This window comes from Misgurnus anguillicaudatus, unplaced genomic scaffold (genome assembly GCF_027580225.2).
Source record: "Misgurnus anguillicaudatus unplaced genomic scaffold, ASM2758022v2 HiC_scaffold_32, whole genome shotgun sequence".
In the NCBI taxonomy this organism is placed as follows: domain Eukaryota; kingdom Metazoa; phylum Chordata; class Actinopteri; order Cypriniformes; family Cobitidae; genus Misgurnus; species Misgurnus anguillicaudatus.
The window spans coordinates 4,384,115-4,400,842 of record NW_027395282.1 but is presented as its reverse complement, the minus strand read 5'-3'; the positions used below and the strand labels follow the sequence as shown (position 1 = coordinate 4,400,842).

The window sequence follows — 16,728 nt, the reverse complement described above, 5'->3', positions numbered from 1 at the left end:
ACTCTTCAGTGTACTTAGATTTCATTCAGGACTCAGTAAAAAATCTTTTGCTTATTCTGCACTCTGGTCATGAATTAATCTTCAGAATATAACAACAGCTTGATCATTTTTTTACCATGAGAAGTAATTTTCTAGAAACATCACAGTAACCGTGTGCATGTCTGTGTTTAGTTAGTCTCGCGTAGCCAGACCTCAGGGACGTACTGGGACTGAAATTCAGCCCGGGACATTAAGATGGAGAGGCCTTTTACGCGAGTGCCCTTGGTGCACGAGCAGGATTTTTTGCAGTTATTTTAATTCTAGTAGTGTTTTTATGGTATGAACTTGAAGAGAATCAGATTATGCTGAAGACCTAAAAGAAACTTTAGGATAACACCTGCCTCCTCAGGTTGTATAAGCAAGTCACCACTGCACTAAACACAACCAGGTCAGCAAAACCTAATCTCGAACACATAAGTCACAGTATACTGCTAACTACCAGCATGTCATGTGTACAGTCAGTTGGAGTGATAAAATTGTTACAATTACTCACACATACCCACTCAGATAATCAAAAACTACAATACAGTCCTATAAAATAGAGATTGTGTGTGTACGTACTCACTTTCAACTCTCCCTGGCTCCACTTCCCCTGTGCTGGACCCTGCCTCTGCTTACTGATTGTACAGCTACATATGCATGAGAAGAACATCAGTAATAAATATGACTAAGAATAATTCCTTTTTTTAATTCAATCTGTGCTTTAGTAAGGTTATAATCTAGAAAGTGGACTATTGCATTTTATCCTATATGTAAATATGTAATATTGTGCTGTATTTTTCTATTTGTGTGTCCTTAATAAAGCTTTGATTGATTGATTGATATGCCTACCCTGCTGAAAAAAAAACAGCATCAACCAGCATGGGAATTATGCTGGTCTATGCTGGTTTGATGCTGGATTAGCTGGTGGTCACTGGTTTTTCCAGCAGGGTAATATGATTGCCTACCCAGCCCTGCACACTGACCCATCACTGTTTTTGTACTGGTTCCATTCTCCTCCTCCTCTTGTTCTGCTTTCCTTCCTCCTCCTCATCAATATGACTGCAAGAGTCATCATCAACCTGTCTCTCTCCATCAGTGACCTTAACAGCTAATAAACAGACATACAGGGATTCCTTAGACCATTTTACTGTTTGAACACAATGATGACGTGGAAACGTATGCACGCGCATGTTGGCAATGGAAGTATGGCAAGAATCAGTAGTGAAGCAACACAGACAGAGAAATATATATTTAAAAGTTGACTTTATCAAGTTTTTCAACACAGCTACCAGATCCGTGTACTATAGTGGAGTGAATAGAAGACGTTAGCAGATGGCCAAATATAAAGTGACCATATATACGTATTAGTATATTATTAGTGCAACCAAACGCAAGTACCAGACATTTTGATGCTGGGAAACTGTTTTGATAAACTTACTGAGTTGCTAACACGTTAAAACCACTGGGGAACAACACCACTTCTGTTGCCAAAATACGCACGCAGGCTATTTCATCAATTTCATAAGCGGGATAATGTAGAGCGAGGCGGTTCTTATAGCGAATACAACCAAGCTCCGCTTTGCGTGGGGTCCTGATAAGCCTGTCGGGGTTGAATTCGCTATAACAACCGCCTCGCTCTACATTATCCCTTATATATGCCTATATTTAAATGCAAATATAAATGATTTCAGTGTATAATAGATGCATCACTAATTGTGCACCTGTCCTGTCCATGCTGCTGGTCCTTCCTCATCTGCACCTCCTGCCACAGCGTCCTTTTGACTGCGAAAAAAGGTCTGTTAATTTGGCGCATTTAGCTGCCTCTTGTGCCAACATTTTTATGTTTTAGGCCCCACCCATTTCTTTCTCTTCTTTTCGCAATTTTTACCGTCTTGTCTTTGTTGCATTCACACGAATCCAAACCTGACCAAAAGTAAACTCTTTTGATCGGCGCCTTTGAGCCAATCGGATGTGAGGAAAACCGAGGATCAGTCCAAGTTGGGAGGGGCCGCTCTTATCCCCCCTCAAGATTTGAAGAATTGGTTTGGCCCGGTCTGAAACAGACACAGCGTTCCGCTGCAGCTGAGCGCCTGGTCAGGCATTAAAAAAAAAAATTTTAGACCTCCGGCCGGTTCGGCCTGAAATGGACCGGCCGTTCGGGATTGCTCCCGGAACTCCCGATGGCCAGTCCGCCCCTGCCAGACCTTCAATACTGAAGGTCTGGTGTTTTTTGTTGCTTTTTCTGGACAAAGCCCGCTCACGAGCTGTTTGACCGACATGTCAAAAAACCAATCACAGTTTGTTTCATCTAGCGTCACGTTTCGGACTCCCCACAATCACGAGCCGGCTGGCAACAAGTCAGTTATTGAAATAACCAGCCGCAACCAAATAGTATCTAAATAAACAACATTACTCACCATAGGACAACGTTGAGCACTTCATCAACAGCCACACAAATGAGACGATCCTGTTAAACGTCTGTTTGAAGCATATCTCTCCACTTTTTAACACATACAAGCAATTCAGGAGAACCAAACTTTTAAACTCCACTAACTGCCTTAAAGAAAACTCTTGGACGTCTTTTAGAGAGTCGATGCCGCGAACTACATTTACCCATTACACATTATATTTGTACATCCATGTAAGCTGGTATTTCCCAAGGCTATTTGATCATAGAGAATGAACTTTAGTGAGGCTATGCAATTTCACTTAAAACTTAAATTCCTCTGTCCTTGGGTCTTTTCCTTGCATCATTCCCTCACATTCTAGGGAGGTGGAGTTAAGACGCAAGGACAGGAAACAATGATACACAAATAAGAACTGAAAGACATCCAAAGACTGTGAGGAGCGAGCAGGAAATGGAAAACCTGGAGTGGATCTCTAGTGGACTGATAACAGAATGATTTCAGTGGGAATTGGGAATCAAATCCACTCATACATGCTGAGGTTCTTGTGTCCCAAATATAATAAATATTATCTGTAATTTAAAGAAAATATAAGTTCAAAATTAACTAACTTCATAAGCTGGCTATAACCTCGACTATGGTAAACATGAAGGTAAATGAAGTCAAAATCTGTTGTTGAATCTTCTGCTATTCTAAAAAGTTTGATATTTGTAAGTCTGTGTTTTAAACTTACAGGTAAAAGGTAAAAGTGAAACAGCGTTATAATGTTTAGTTTGACAAGCTGAAGCGAACAATTATCATTTCCTGAAAGTTTAACTCACTGACATTTACTAATAAACAAGAAATAGACACACTATTCTCAGAAGGGTGATAGCTGTCACGGTTTATGAATGCATTGTTTCCTTCCTGATTCACATGGCTGTGTTGTGTTTATGTGTGTGTGTCACAAGGTGACGATCTTTAGGGGCGGAACCAAAGTTAAGGAAGTTTGGTTCCGCCTGGAAGTGTTTCCACCCGGGCCGGAAAGGAAGAACACCGGAACTTCCGGTAACGCCGCGGGAGGGAAAATCGGCGAATTAGACACAGCTGTGACTAGTTAACGGGAGCGGCGATCATCGGAGGACACGCCGGGCAGGCCAGTATAAAAGAACAGTTTAAATCACAGTTAGAGGCTGGTTGTTGATGTTGTACTGAAGTGCTGCGTGTACTCATCGGGCACGTTGCTGGTAGCGGTCCGGCTCTCTTTCCCAGGCTGGAGCGGTATAGTTGGAGAGATATTGTGAACCTTAAAGGATGAAAGACGAACAGATGATATCGTAAACAAAGACACAACACAAGGAGAAGAACGGAGTATATGTGAGTACAGACCTGCAAGTGAATTGTGGAAACGCTGGAAGAGACGCCCTGTTCTGCAGGGTTGATGTTGCCTGTTGTGTGGACCAGAAGCAAAGGACAGTGAGACAAATAGTTCACAGTATTCGTGAGTATAATATTTTGTGAAGATGCTTTGTATACTAACCTGTCTTTTCAGTGGATACCTCCAGGAGAAGGAGGGCGGCCCTACCCCTAATATAGCGTGGTGGGTGAGCCGAGGGAATATTCGACGGAAGCTAAGCACAGCGACAAGACCATCAGCTAGACCGTATTTTCCATCACCAATCGGACCTGGGCAAAGTGGAAGGAGACGGGGGGCCTTTGTGTACACTTGAGCGTGGTGGGTGAGTCTTTGTGCTGTGGAAACTTTCACTTTTGACGTGGTGCTGTGTACTGCTGTGTATTGCTGTGTGTCTTGTCAGACAAACCCCCGCCTTCGTACACTTTGTCAAAGGAAGACGAAGAGGTTGCCGGTCTTAGTAAAGAACATCTGAATATATGTTGTAAACACGCTTCAGGCCTACGTAACGAAGCGGTGCCACGGAACGATCTCCCGTCCAGACGTCTGGGGTGTTCTAAAGAACGGCGGTGAAGAACTGGACGATTGGTGTACGTGTGAGTACGACTAAGGGTCACTACTGTTGATGCTTTTACCTACGTAATACTTACTGTTGTAGAGAGTGAGGTGTAGGAATTCCGCCGTCCCGTGGTCTCTACAAAGGGGCGCCCCTGCTCGGTATACGATCGCCTAACGGCAACCAGAGAAGGGCAGCGCTCGGCCTGGTGTGACGGTGCGACGTGTCCATCCCTCTGTGACCATCTAGCTCGTCGTGAGGGTCTGTCCCCGACGTTACCTGGAAAACTGCTTGTCGATCTGACCTATTGAGAGAAACCAATTGTTGTAAGTCCGCCACCTGGTTGTATTATATTGGACCCCTTTCTAAGTCTGTTGATTACAGGGACGGAGAACGCACCGCACCGAAACGGAACGCAAGGAGGATCCCAGAAGAGAACGAGCTGTGTGAAACCTGTACTTACAGCGAGCTGTAACCAGCAAAGAGGTGAGAACAAACCAAGTCGAACTAACTGTGCCTTTGTGTCCCAGCCGTTTGCCTGTGGAGAAAGAGAAAGAGAGTGAGCACCAAGAGAACGAACTGTGTGAAACCAGTACTTACAGCGAGCTGTAACCAGCGAAGAGGTGAGAGTAAACCAAGTCGAGCTAACTGTGCTTTTGTGTCCCAGCCGTTGCCTATGGAGAAAGAGAAAGAGAGTGAGCACCAAGAGAACGAACTGTGTGAAACCTGTACTTACCGTGAGCTGTAACCAGCGAAGAGGTGAGAGTAAACCAAGTCGAGCTAACTGTGCTTTTGTGTCCCAGCCGTTGCCTGTGGAGAAAGAGAGTGAGCACCAAGAGAACGAACTGTGTGAAACCTGTACTTACCGTGAGCTGTAACCAGCGAAGAGGTGAGAGCAAACCAAGTCGAACTAACTGTGCCTTTGTGTCCCAGCCGTTTACCTGTGGAGAAAGAGAGTGAGCACCAAGAGAACGAACTGTGTGAAACCAGTACTTACTGTGAGCTGTAGTCAGCGAAGAGGTGAGAGCAAACCGAGTCGAACTAACTGTGCCTTTGTGTCCCAGCCGTTGCCTGTGGAGAAAGAGAAAGAGAGTGAACACCAAGAGAACGAACTGTGTGAAACCTGTACTTACCGTGAGCTGTAACCAGCGAAGAGGTGAGAGTAAACCAAGTCGAGCTAACTGTGCTTTTGTGTCCCAGCCGTTGCCTGTGGAGAAAGAGGAAGAGAGTGAGCACCAAGAGAACAAACTGTGTGAAACCTGTACTTACCGTTAGCTGTAACCAGCGAAGAGGTGAGAGCAACCCAAGTCGAACTAACTGTATCTTTGTGCCCCAGTCGCCACCTGTGGAGCAAGAGATACGACAGGGAACAGTAAAAGCACGTGTGGAAAGCCCCCGTGAGGAGAGAAAAGGTACGCAGACAGGAAAAATACGTCAACACTCATTTTGCTTTTATTCTGCCTCCAGGAAGGAAAAGGAGGGCGCCACGGATAAAAGGGACCAGGCAGGAGCCTGATTTCTATGCCCCCTCCCCCTCTTCCCGTCATTGCCTTGGCCGTAGCCCACCTGGAGGGCAGAGCCAGAGACCCTAATTTTAATTGCCCTTTCCCCATTTCCCCCAAGTTCTTTTAAATATTTAAATAAATAAAGATTTGTTTTTATACTTACTCATCCTCGTTGTTGTCTGGTCATTGGGTTGGCTTTGGGGACCTCCTCGAGGTGGAAGTTGAAAAGGGGCGTGGCTTTAGTCAAACCATAGCCAGCCCCTGGGTGTGACATGTGTGTAGTGGGCGTGTTTGGCACTTACCTCCAGTGCACCTGATTGTCATTACTCGCTCCAGCTGCAGCTCATTTACTCACCTATATATACTCACCCAGTTCTCATGTCCTTTGTCAGATCGTTTGTGGAAGTCAGTGAGGTCTCGTGCTGTGTGTTTCCAGTCTGCTGTGTTCCTGCTCTCGTGTTCGTGTTGGATTTATATTAGATTATCACCGTCCGGATTCATCTGTTTCCACGCTGGCCACCTCTCATGCCTGTGTCACCCGCTCAGCTGTCATCATTTATCAATTCACTCTGTTTTCAAAAAACATCTTTACTTGCATTTGCTTCCTCTCCTATTTCATGACACTAGCAGGAACTGAGATTTTTCTTCACAATGACAGGAACTGAGATCAGCAGATCATTTAACAAGTGCAAAAACATACAGCTAAAAACCACTGATGCATGGACAGAGAACTGCACAACAACGTGTTTGTATGCATGTTTTTATTGTTTTATTATATGCAACTTGAAAATAAACTATTTTAATTTTAATTATTGTTAGTTAAAAACAGTGATGTGTTACTGATTTTACTGTAAAGAGGCAGATCTGAATAAGAGATGAATGAATTTTGTGTCACAGTCAAACTAACATTGTGTTTTTATCAGCAATAAGAAAAGTTCTTGTTTAATGTTTTGTAGCTGATATATGTGAGTTTCTACAAAGAGAAATTATGAACTTGAGACTCTCATCACTGATCCTGCTGTTACACATTCAAGGTATGAAACACAGTTTGTTATTATACTGAAATACTTCAATTCATTATATATTTGTTAAAAGTGTGTCAGATTTTAAACTAGTTTAGTCTAATTTAATTTTCATCGCTGTACTCCAAAGGCTGAATTCTCCATTTGGATCAGTCTCTAAAATGTTTAAAGTGAGTTTGTATATTTAAAACTGAAATTAGAGCTTTATATTTGAGAACAAACTTGATGAATCTGGGTTCATATCCTTACAGGACTGTCTGAATCTCTCATCTCGCTCTGTCATTTTAATGAAGTTAAATACAGATAATCTACAAATATTATTAATGTTATGGTTTCTTCTTCAGGGTTCCTAACATTGGATAACTTTGATGTAACCTGTGATAAACTGAATATTTGTGCTGTAAGGGGGGGACTGATGAAGGTGAGGTGCCTTTACTCAAATATCAACATCAAAACTGGGTTCTGGTTCAGTCAGAAACAGAGAACAAACTGGAGAAACAAAAATGAACCGGAAGATTTGACTTTAGATTCAGATTACTCAGGACGAGTGGATCAGAGGATCACTAAAGATTACTCACGACTCACAATAAGAGATTCGAGAGAGAGAGACAGTGGAGAATATCAGCTCATGTTCATTATGAAGGATGGAGTTAAACATCTCAGCTCAGTCACAGTCAATCTAACAGTTTCAGGTACATTTACATTCTCATCAGTCCAGTTAAACTCTTTTCATTTCTCATCTAATGTAAGATTTTGATTATTTAGTTTTACAGGTGAAGATGAATCCTGAATCTACAGGACAGCGAGTAAAACTGAGCTGTGATTCCTCCTGCCCTTTAACATCTGAATATAATTACCTCTGGTACAAGAATGGAGAACATTTAACAGACGACCAAAGCATATTTGTGTCATCCAGTGAAAACACTAACAGTTATTCCTGCTTTGAGCCTGTTTCAGAGTCCTCTTCATCTGTGTGTGAGTCTGACATTTATAAAATATTTAAATTAAAATGGAAGAATAAACTTTTCTAAGTTATCTTGTTGATTCTTATACAGTATGAGTGTGTTTGTAATTGATTGTGAATGTTACAGCAGTATTTTGTGACTCTTTCAGGTCTTTCTAACAGTAGCTGTTGGGGTGTGACTTACACCTCTAGAAGAGTTTGTGCTTTAGTAGGATCAACAGTAGATATTCACTCTTCATACTCACATCCCACTGGATATACAGTAGAGAAAAAATCCTGGCGTTTGCCATTAACTCATTTGGATCTGCGTGAGGATCATCAGTTTGCTGGTCGTGTGGAGTATTTGGGAAACACACTGAGAATAAAAAATGCCAGCATGAGTGACGCTGGACGATATCACTTCAACATCATCACTAGCACATCAGATGAAGTTTCTGGTTATCCTGGAGTCGCTCTTTCTGTTACAGGTAACTGCTCATAATAAACTCTCTGTGCAGCACTCATTATACTGAAGCATTATAGCTCGAGTAGGAGTCTGATATCAGCACGACTGTGATAAGAGGTTTAGGTCATGCTTTATCAAATGAGCTGAATCAAAAATATGAGGCCCAACTTGGAAAAGTAGTTTATGTGAACTCTGTTTTATGAAATCTCAGATACACAAGTGATAAGCAGTCCAAAGCCTGTAATAGATGGAGAAAAAGTGATATTAAGCTGTTCAACTGAATGCACTCTGGATACCAAATATACTTACATCTGGTATAAGAATGGACAACAGGTAACAGATGGATTGACATTATTAAACAAGCTGTACCTGGACTCAATCAACAGTGAGGAGCTACAAGAGTATTCCTGTACTGTAAGAGGTAACACAACATCTCATCATACAGCTGATGAAATTATATAAGAGATTTTCTGTCCTTGATGCTGATTGGTTTATTTACAGCTATGACATCATCACTGAGCTACTTTAATTCTCATTGTGCAGCACTCATAGCTGATCATTAATATTGTGTCAGTTATAGGAAACACTTTAGTGTAACATGACTGCAGGAGGCGCAATATTATGCAGTGCCTGAAAATATTCCCCTTAAGCCCTTTTCACACACATTCCGAAAAATACTCGGAAAATGCATCCTGGAATTTTTTAAAGGAGAGCGTGAATGCTGGTGAATGATTTCAGCTTCAGAGTGGATATTTGACAAGCTCCCTGATCTCTGCTTCATTAGAAAATCACAACTTTTAATTTTCGCGTAACTTCTGGTAAACTCTGTTTACAAAGTTCTTTAAACGTAGTTTATTTATATAACAAGCAAAAAACCAACACATGGATACCTAACAATCCAAAACATTTGTTATTTTCGACGAGGCATTTGTTAAAGAGATCAGTTTAGCAACTAGTCAGACCATTAAAAAAATGAAACCGGAAGTAAGGTTCGGATCTAGACGTGTGTCACGTGCGTCCGATGAAACCGTATATACACCTCTAAAGATAATGACCAGGTAATGTTTCACAATTTCATACAAATATTAGGCTACTGCATAGTCTACTAAACTACAGATGATGGTAATAGGATAATAAGAAGTTTTTTCCAAGAGTAGGCCTATAACAATAAAGTAGCCTACCGCGTTTGCTGACTTATAACGTTTTTTACATGATTGCAGCTAAATCACAAGTAAACAGTCTATAGTCTATGTCTACTGTTTAATTTCATTTGTGTTTTTTTATTGTAATGTTAACATTACAAAATGCTATGACAAAGTTAATTGTGTACGTTGCATTATTTCATAACATTGGCTGTTATAATGTCACTATACATGATTATTGCTATTTATCATACACTCTTAAGAAAAATGATTCTTCAAAGGTTCTGAAATGATGGTAAAGGTTCTATATAGAACCATAGCTTACTGAAGAACCCTTTTTTCCCGAAATGGTTCTTTGTCTTGACAAAAAGGGTTCTTCAGTTCCCTCCTTTTTTGATTTTATATTTAGTCAGTTATTTTCAAGCTGCCTCCTGATTATTTTCACCTGTAAAAGCCCTGAATCATCAGTCTTGCTGAATCGCCTGCAGACTAACAACACAAACAGGTAAGAGAGGAAAATAATCATCATTTACTGTTAAAAACATTATGAAAATTGAAGCTTTGTGTGTTCTTATTGTAATTTATTTATTTTATAGCAGGTAAACTTTATACTGTAAGCTTCATTCCCATTATAACAGGTAAGCTTCATACATTAATTTTTAAATGATATATTTAGAGGACTCTGCTTTAACACTTAGGATAATGATTTGTTAAAGTGTTAAAAAGCGAATACATGTATATTGAACATTACCTTTATTAAACTAATTATGAAAAGAATGTGGTACAACATGTGTTTAGTTTTTTTATTGATATTTCAGAGATTTCATATGTGAGGTAATCTTACTGGGAGTGAAGGCAGTGCTTATGACCACTTGATATGAGAGACACATCCTGTTTTTAAAGGTGATTATATGCATGTTTCTTTCAATGCTGGCATTAAAAAAATAGTTATTTACTGTTTAAACATTTTGGAGATTGTGTGATCTTGTGGCACATTTACGTGTAATATCATAATTACTTATTATTTTTGTCTATCTGTTGTAGGTGGATCATGAGTGAAGCTCTGCAGGTCGGCCATTGACTTGATAACAGTGGTTTATTTTTATTCAATTTATGAATAAATCTCTCGCCAACCATTCACCTATTTACTGACAAAACGGGTAGCTTGAGCAGAATCATAAAACTTCTGTCAAATCATGTTTTACACACAGTATGTAAGCAAACTCCAGGCTAATATTAACTTGTTTTGTCTCTATGTCTTATCCTTTCTCCCATCTCCAACAGATCCAAGTCTTGTTCAGCCTGATGCTCAACCTTGTATGATGATGACCACAGCCAGGTGATGAGATCTGTGTTAATCACAGCCTGCGTCTTAAGATCAACATGACAATAGCGGCCATCTTTTATCTTACTCTTATCTGACTAAACATTGGATGGAGTATGTACTGTACAATGACCCAGCAAACAAAATAATATGGACTTTTTTGGCGAGATTCTAACATTGACACATTAATTTTTATAGTTAGTAATGTATTATTAACATCCTATTCATTTGTATTCTATGCCATCTATCTGTTTGTGCTAAAGTGTTTACATCTGAATGTAATGTCATAATATGTTAATATTCAGTATTTATTATCATTTGCATGTTTTGATGTTGCATTTGTCATGATTTTATTAATTTCATGTTATTGTTGTCTATTTAGAATGATTGTCTTTGCCAATGATTCTGATTTTAATGCACATATTTATTATTGTATATCTCATGTAATGAAAACGTGAAAATAAAAGTATTTTTCTGATGTCTTGCGGTTCTGTTTTTAAACTGTTAAACCGTGTAAAGTGCTATAAATAAAAAACAAAAATATAAACAAAATAACCCTCCTGACTGCTAATAAATGAAAAGGGTTTTTTATAGCACCACTGAGGTTCTATGTAGCACTTTTCAAGGCAAGGTTCTATATAGAACCATCTAAAAAAGGGTTCTATATAGTACCAAAGAGGGTGCTGCTATTGTTACAAGCTGAAGAACCCTTATTTGGTACTATATAGAACCATTTTTCTTAAGAGTGTAATAGTTTGCAAATTGTGCATGTTTACACTATTTATTTTTACTGTTGATCACCATGTGACACCATTAATCTTGCCACATGGTGATCAACAGGAAAAATGACCAATTTTACCTTTTTGCAAAAGGAAAAACCACAAAGAATCAAAAATGCATGATAATAAGGTGTCATGCCTCTGCAATCAAAAAATTTTGTTATAATGGAAGTCAATGTGGCAAAAATGGCCACCAACAATAAACGAAGGAGAAAAAAAATCTGATGCTTCACAAAAACTATAAATGCTTCAAAGCCAATGTTTTTACTAATCCTTTACATGCCCAAGATTGTGAAAAAGGTAAAAGAAATTCCAGTTTACAATCACTTTTTATATTGAAAATCAGTCATTTTGTGTGTGTTTTCCCCCCTAAATTAGTGACACCACTAATAAACTTGGCAAGTAAAGAGTTAAAATCATGGAATTTTTGTAAACATTTGTAAGTTTTGATCAGTACTGAGGTTGATTAACAAATTTATGCAAAAAAAAAAAATTAATTTGATACATTTTTGCAGCAGTTTAATTTAGTGGCCACTAACAAAATAAAAGGTTGGTAAATTTGCCCACGGTATATTGTTGAGTTTTTTAAACATTTCAAAGCCTTTTCTTAAAATATGTGTAAATATAAGATTTGTCATCAAAAATTATTCCATTTGCTGAAACACAGAAACGTTGAAGACAACCCCCCCCCCCCAAAAAAAAATGGCCCCAACAAACATAACGGTTGATATAGCAATAGTCATGATGAATATTCAGGGCCCTATTTTAATGATCTAAATATATTTTAATGATCTAATTATTGATTAGTGATCTTGCCTAAAGCGCACAGTCTAAAAGGCATCTCTAAATCCAATCTTGCTCATTTAAAGACTGGAAAAATGGTTTGTGCGGCAAGCACACAGTATAAAAGGGTTGTTCCTATTCTGGTAATGAGTAACGGGTGTGTTTTAGGTGTAACGTGCAATAAACCAGTGAGAGTCTCAGCTCTCATCCCCTTTAAAAGCCAGTTGCGCTGGCGCCATGACGATTTCCTATTTTGATGACGGAGGAAGAAAAAGACCACCAGTTTAACATTGATGTAAAAAATTTGCGTTGTTTTTATTTGTATTGAAATGGTTATTTTTTTGTATTAAAACCTTTAAAAGACATTTACGTTCATGTGTTTAACATGCGACATGTATAATTGCGATCTATTCATCAATAAACAGCTATCCCATCATTGTTGCGGTTAAATAAATGTTAAAGATACGGTGTGCTTGTGTTATGATTATTTAACATGTTCTTATGCACCACGTCTGTGTAGGACAACTCGCAGGTAACGCACACCAGATGTGCACATTAAATAGCGCAAGCTTAGTCAGACAGAGTCTACTTCAAAATGCTACATTTCCAAACGACTGCCACGCACTGCCTCTTTGGCTATATCTAACAATTGTGCAATTAAAAGGGAGCACAAACACATGGATGAGGAGAGAAGGTAAAAAAGCCCTGGCCACAGACGCAGCGAGATGCTACAAAATTACAGAAATGTTCAAGCGAGCAGGTCTGTCAAAATTACAAGTACAAGAACACATCTTGGTTAGTTATTGCCTAATAAGTCCAATAAGTCACTGGCGCAGCTTCTGCAGGTTTCAAAGTCAGGTGCCAACCACCCCCCCCCCCCCCACGGTGTGCCGTGTTGTTTTGTGTACCATCATTACTGGGGAAGATAAGGAAACACAATCAAGGTGAAATTTATTATTTCTAGCTGTACTTTAAATGTACTAACACAACCAAAAGTGAAAGTGTTTTAGCGCTGCCAGTGGCACTGAACGGCATAGCGCATCACTCAGAACTTTTGTGTTATTTTGAAAATATGCACACAGCTGTCATGATGGTTATTTGCTGAGTAGCGCTGTGATAACGGCTGCAGTGAGACTGAAATCTGAGAATCACAGAAAAGTCAAATTCTGAATGTTCTGCCTTTTCTGAATATAACTGAGTTTGTGTCTTTTTTTAGATACAATAGACAAAACAAATGAAGCAGTGGACAGCTCAGTGTTTCTCTCTCTGTTGGTGTTTCTGCCTCAGTTTCTCATCATTGAAGCTCTGTGGATGTGGTAAGAAAAATATCAAGCAAAACTCAAAACTGCATAACATACAGTGAATATTCTGATATGAATTCAGATTTTAAGAGTATGACTTTTGATACCACAGCTTTTTCATCAGCATGAGTAAACTGAGTTCATCTAAAAACAAAACTGATAAAAAAACAAAAAGAGATGAGAAATACTTTATAATCTTCTTTAATACAATAAACTAATGGTCAGATTTTATAACATTATCTCTTTCTGTGTGTTTGTCATTGTTAGATGTTGCAGGTCTGTGAGTAGATCAGCTGTCTGTTCATAGCTGTGTCTGAAACTGCTCCCTATCCACTATATAGTGCACTATATCGGGTGTCGGCCATTTTGTAGTGGTGTCCGAAACTTGAGTGAACAACTTCATTCCCTACATTCATTCACTACTTTTTACCCACAATGCACTCTGATTTTGAGGGTGCATTCGATGTACACTCATTCACTCATATTTCCCATGATGCAACGGGAGACGAATGCGTAACTTGTATCAGCTGAAGGATACTGACAGTAAACACCAAACATTTAGGTTTATAATTTGTCGGTTATTTTCTGCTTCTTTAAAAATAAACAAATGAAAAATAATTTTTGGTTAAATAAAGATAAAAACATAAAAAATACATATAAATAGTTTATTCTGATTGGTCAGTAACTGTTTTAAAAACTGGTTTAAATGTTAAAATCAATAAAAAAAAGTTTTTGACACTTTTAGGCCTGTTTGAACTTTTCATTGTTGTGAAAGCTTTTTATCAACACTGTCCCATCTGTGACTCTTAATGGATTCTCCCAACAAACCAATCAGTGGTGAGGCCAGACTGAGAGGACCTTATTGAACTAGGGTGGATCTTAATAACTAGGGCTGGGTAAAAATATCGATTCATCAATGCATTGCAATTATTTGTTCCTCAATTCAATATCGATTCATCAAATCCTATGAATCGATTCAGCCTACCGGCCAGTGGCGGCGCTGTGGGTGGGCAACACTCTAGCGCCCGCCCCCCGAGGTAATTTGATCCGGCCCTTTATGTAGTCTGTGAAAAAGACATCTCTAGAATAAATAAATGTAGAATTAAAATAAATGTAGTTGGACAACGGGCCCTACAGTTACGAGTTGATGAGCGCGCATCTGTTGCAGCATGAGATGCAGAGCGCGAGTCACGTGACCGGCGCGAGCAGCTGTGTCACGTGTTTATATTTGCGCTTTGATCCAACGCGACGCGAGCCGCTCGCGCCCGCATATCAAGACGCGATGACTGACAGTGGTGAGACTTCTTGTATTTCCATCTTACAAAACCGCCTTTTCCGACAGTTGTTGTTTGATATGTCGGCTCAATGATGACTTGCTTATCCACAATGACATTAGATGTCTTAATAAAGGAAACGCATTGAAACGATTAGTAACAGTTAATCACCTATCGCGCCCAACACCTGCACCACTGAACGCGTATCTACTGACAAACATACACCTGATTTTACTGCTCTAGCGAAATCTAAAAGTATAATTTCTCTTATTAGAAGCTAGACTAATGTTTGCCAATTATTAAGATGGCTGTTGTAGTTTAAATAGGGGTGGTGAAATAATTAGCTTTGTCAAAAACAGCATAAAACAATGTTATGTTACATATTGTAAACTTTTTTGTTATGTGTACTAAAGTGAGTAAATAAGTTTAATTCTCAATGAGTGTGATATGGCTCTTATTTACCCCTTTATAGTAAATGAAAGCATCTTACAGTGCACTTATGTTGTTATGCAGTTTTAAAATACAACATATGAACATGTCTGGATGTAGAAAAAGCCTACTTGGACATCTTACAATGCACTAATTTTGTTGTATGCAGTTTGAAAATGCATGTTTGTAGAAAAAGCCTATTGTACAATGCACTGATTTTGTTGTTATGCAGTTTAAATATAGGAAAATGTAGTCATAATCAATATTTTCGGCCCCTTATTTGAGATGCTTTTCAGCGTTTTACAAGACACGCTTAACCAAAACACGCTTTACCAAAACAGCAAGATGGCAAACAGCAGCTGCACTCCGTTCAAGTCTGCACCAAAAGCTAAAATTAAAATAGGCTACTCAGGTACTTAATTACTTGTGTATCTACTTATTATTGAATCGATATTGAAGCAAACAAATCAATATCGAATTGAATCGAATCGAATTGAATCGAAGCCCCAAGAATCGGAATCGAATCGAATTGTGAAATTCCTAACAATACCCAGCCCTATTAATAACTACTCTCAAATTACATAATTTTACAAAGATTAAACTGATAACATTACGTTTTTTGAGTCACGGATTAAATAATTTTGGATCAGCAAAAAAGGGGGAAAAAATCAATCAAGAAATTGAAAACATATGAAAATAGAAAAGAACAAAGTTACAAATAAAGTCTAACAGTATAAAAATAAAAAAACTGTCTTCATTCCATAAATGAATTAATCTTTTAAAAGCTAAAAAAATGATTTTTCTTTTGTTGTCTGTTGTTTGATAGGCCGCATTTACATTGCATTGCTCGAAGTGACTCAATTCAGATTTTTCCCTCATGCGGCACAGATTGATGACCCACAAATGTGTAAGCAGGAATAAAGTGCATAAATTCAGATATTTTCTAAGAGGTTTCAGGCCTCATTCATATGTGGAAATAAATCGGATATGAATCGGATACATGCATTCACGCCCGCAATGTAAGCGGACAGATCCGATATTCCCATATCAAGATGTGTCGTGCATCATCGATAATGGACACCGCACGCAGTCACATGATTGCAGCACAATGGAGGATGACGGCTCCACTGAAGCCCTGTCCCAAATGACACACCCTGAACTTGTGGATTTCCTCAGAGTCCAAACTTTGATGACATCATGTACTTCAGACTTTAGGGACCCTTGTACACAACGGTGCACCAGAGTCGTATTTTGGGACAGACTCGAGCGTCATGCCGAAAATAAGAAGAGAAGTTGCCCATCAGTGAGAACTCCTCCCATCCGTTGTCTTATTGGTCTGATTGCTCTTTCGCAAGGACTTCTGGGTAAAGTGATGAAGCCTGCAG

The 16,728-nt window shown here is 39.1% G+C and overlaps 2 protein-coding genes and 2 long non-coding RNA genes across 6 annotated transcripts in view; 3 read left to right on the top strand and 1 right to left on the bottom strand.

Moving 5' to 3' along the window:
• Positions 1-235: 235 nt before the first annotated feature.
• LOC141363129 (uncharacterized) lies at positions 236-1,812 on the bottom strand. The gene is made up of 3 exons (XR_012368638.1): positions 1,743-1,812; positions 1,005-1,129; positions 236-668 (listed from the first exon to the last, which is right to left on the bottom strand). It is a non-coding gene; the product is annotated as an uncharacterized lncRNA (long non-coding RNA).
• Positions 1,813-2,673: 861 nt separating this feature from the next.
• The window catches only part of LOC129454169 (uncharacterized), an 89,973-nt gene continuing 75,918 nt past the window's right edge, over positions 2,674-16,728 (top strand). Inside the window, exon 1 of one of the 2 annotated variants that reach the window (XM_073865588.1) lies at positions 2,674-6,629. In XM_073865588.1, coding sequence (XP_073721689.1) covers positions 6,596-6,629 — 34 coding nt within the window. In that variant the 5' untranslated portion in view covers positions 2,674-6,595. The remainder of the gene's footprint in view (positions 6,630-16,728) is intronic. The other variant, XR_012368572.1, reaches the window with a different exon arrangement.
• LOC141363087 (uncharacterized) lies at positions 7,669-14,368 on the top strand. Its single transcript, XM_073865625.1, has 5 exons — positions 7,669-7,877; positions 8,016-8,333; positions 8,523-8,732; positions 13,556-13,655; positions 13,908-14,368. Coding segments are annotated over exons 1-5 (825 nt in total). The 5' UTR covers positions 7,669-7,681; the 3' UTR covers positions 13,909-14,368.
• Positions 8,745-12,775, top strand: LOC129454218 (uncharacterized). 2 transcript variants are annotated; one of them, XR_012368604.1, is made up of 5 exons: positions 8,745-9,958; positions 10,050-10,091; positions 10,272-10,356; positions 10,498-10,613; positions 10,738-12,775. It is a non-coding gene; the product is annotated as an uncharacterized lncRNA (long non-coding RNA). The 2 variants fall into 2 exon arrangements; XR_012368603.1 differs by having other exon boundaries at positions 8,745-10,091.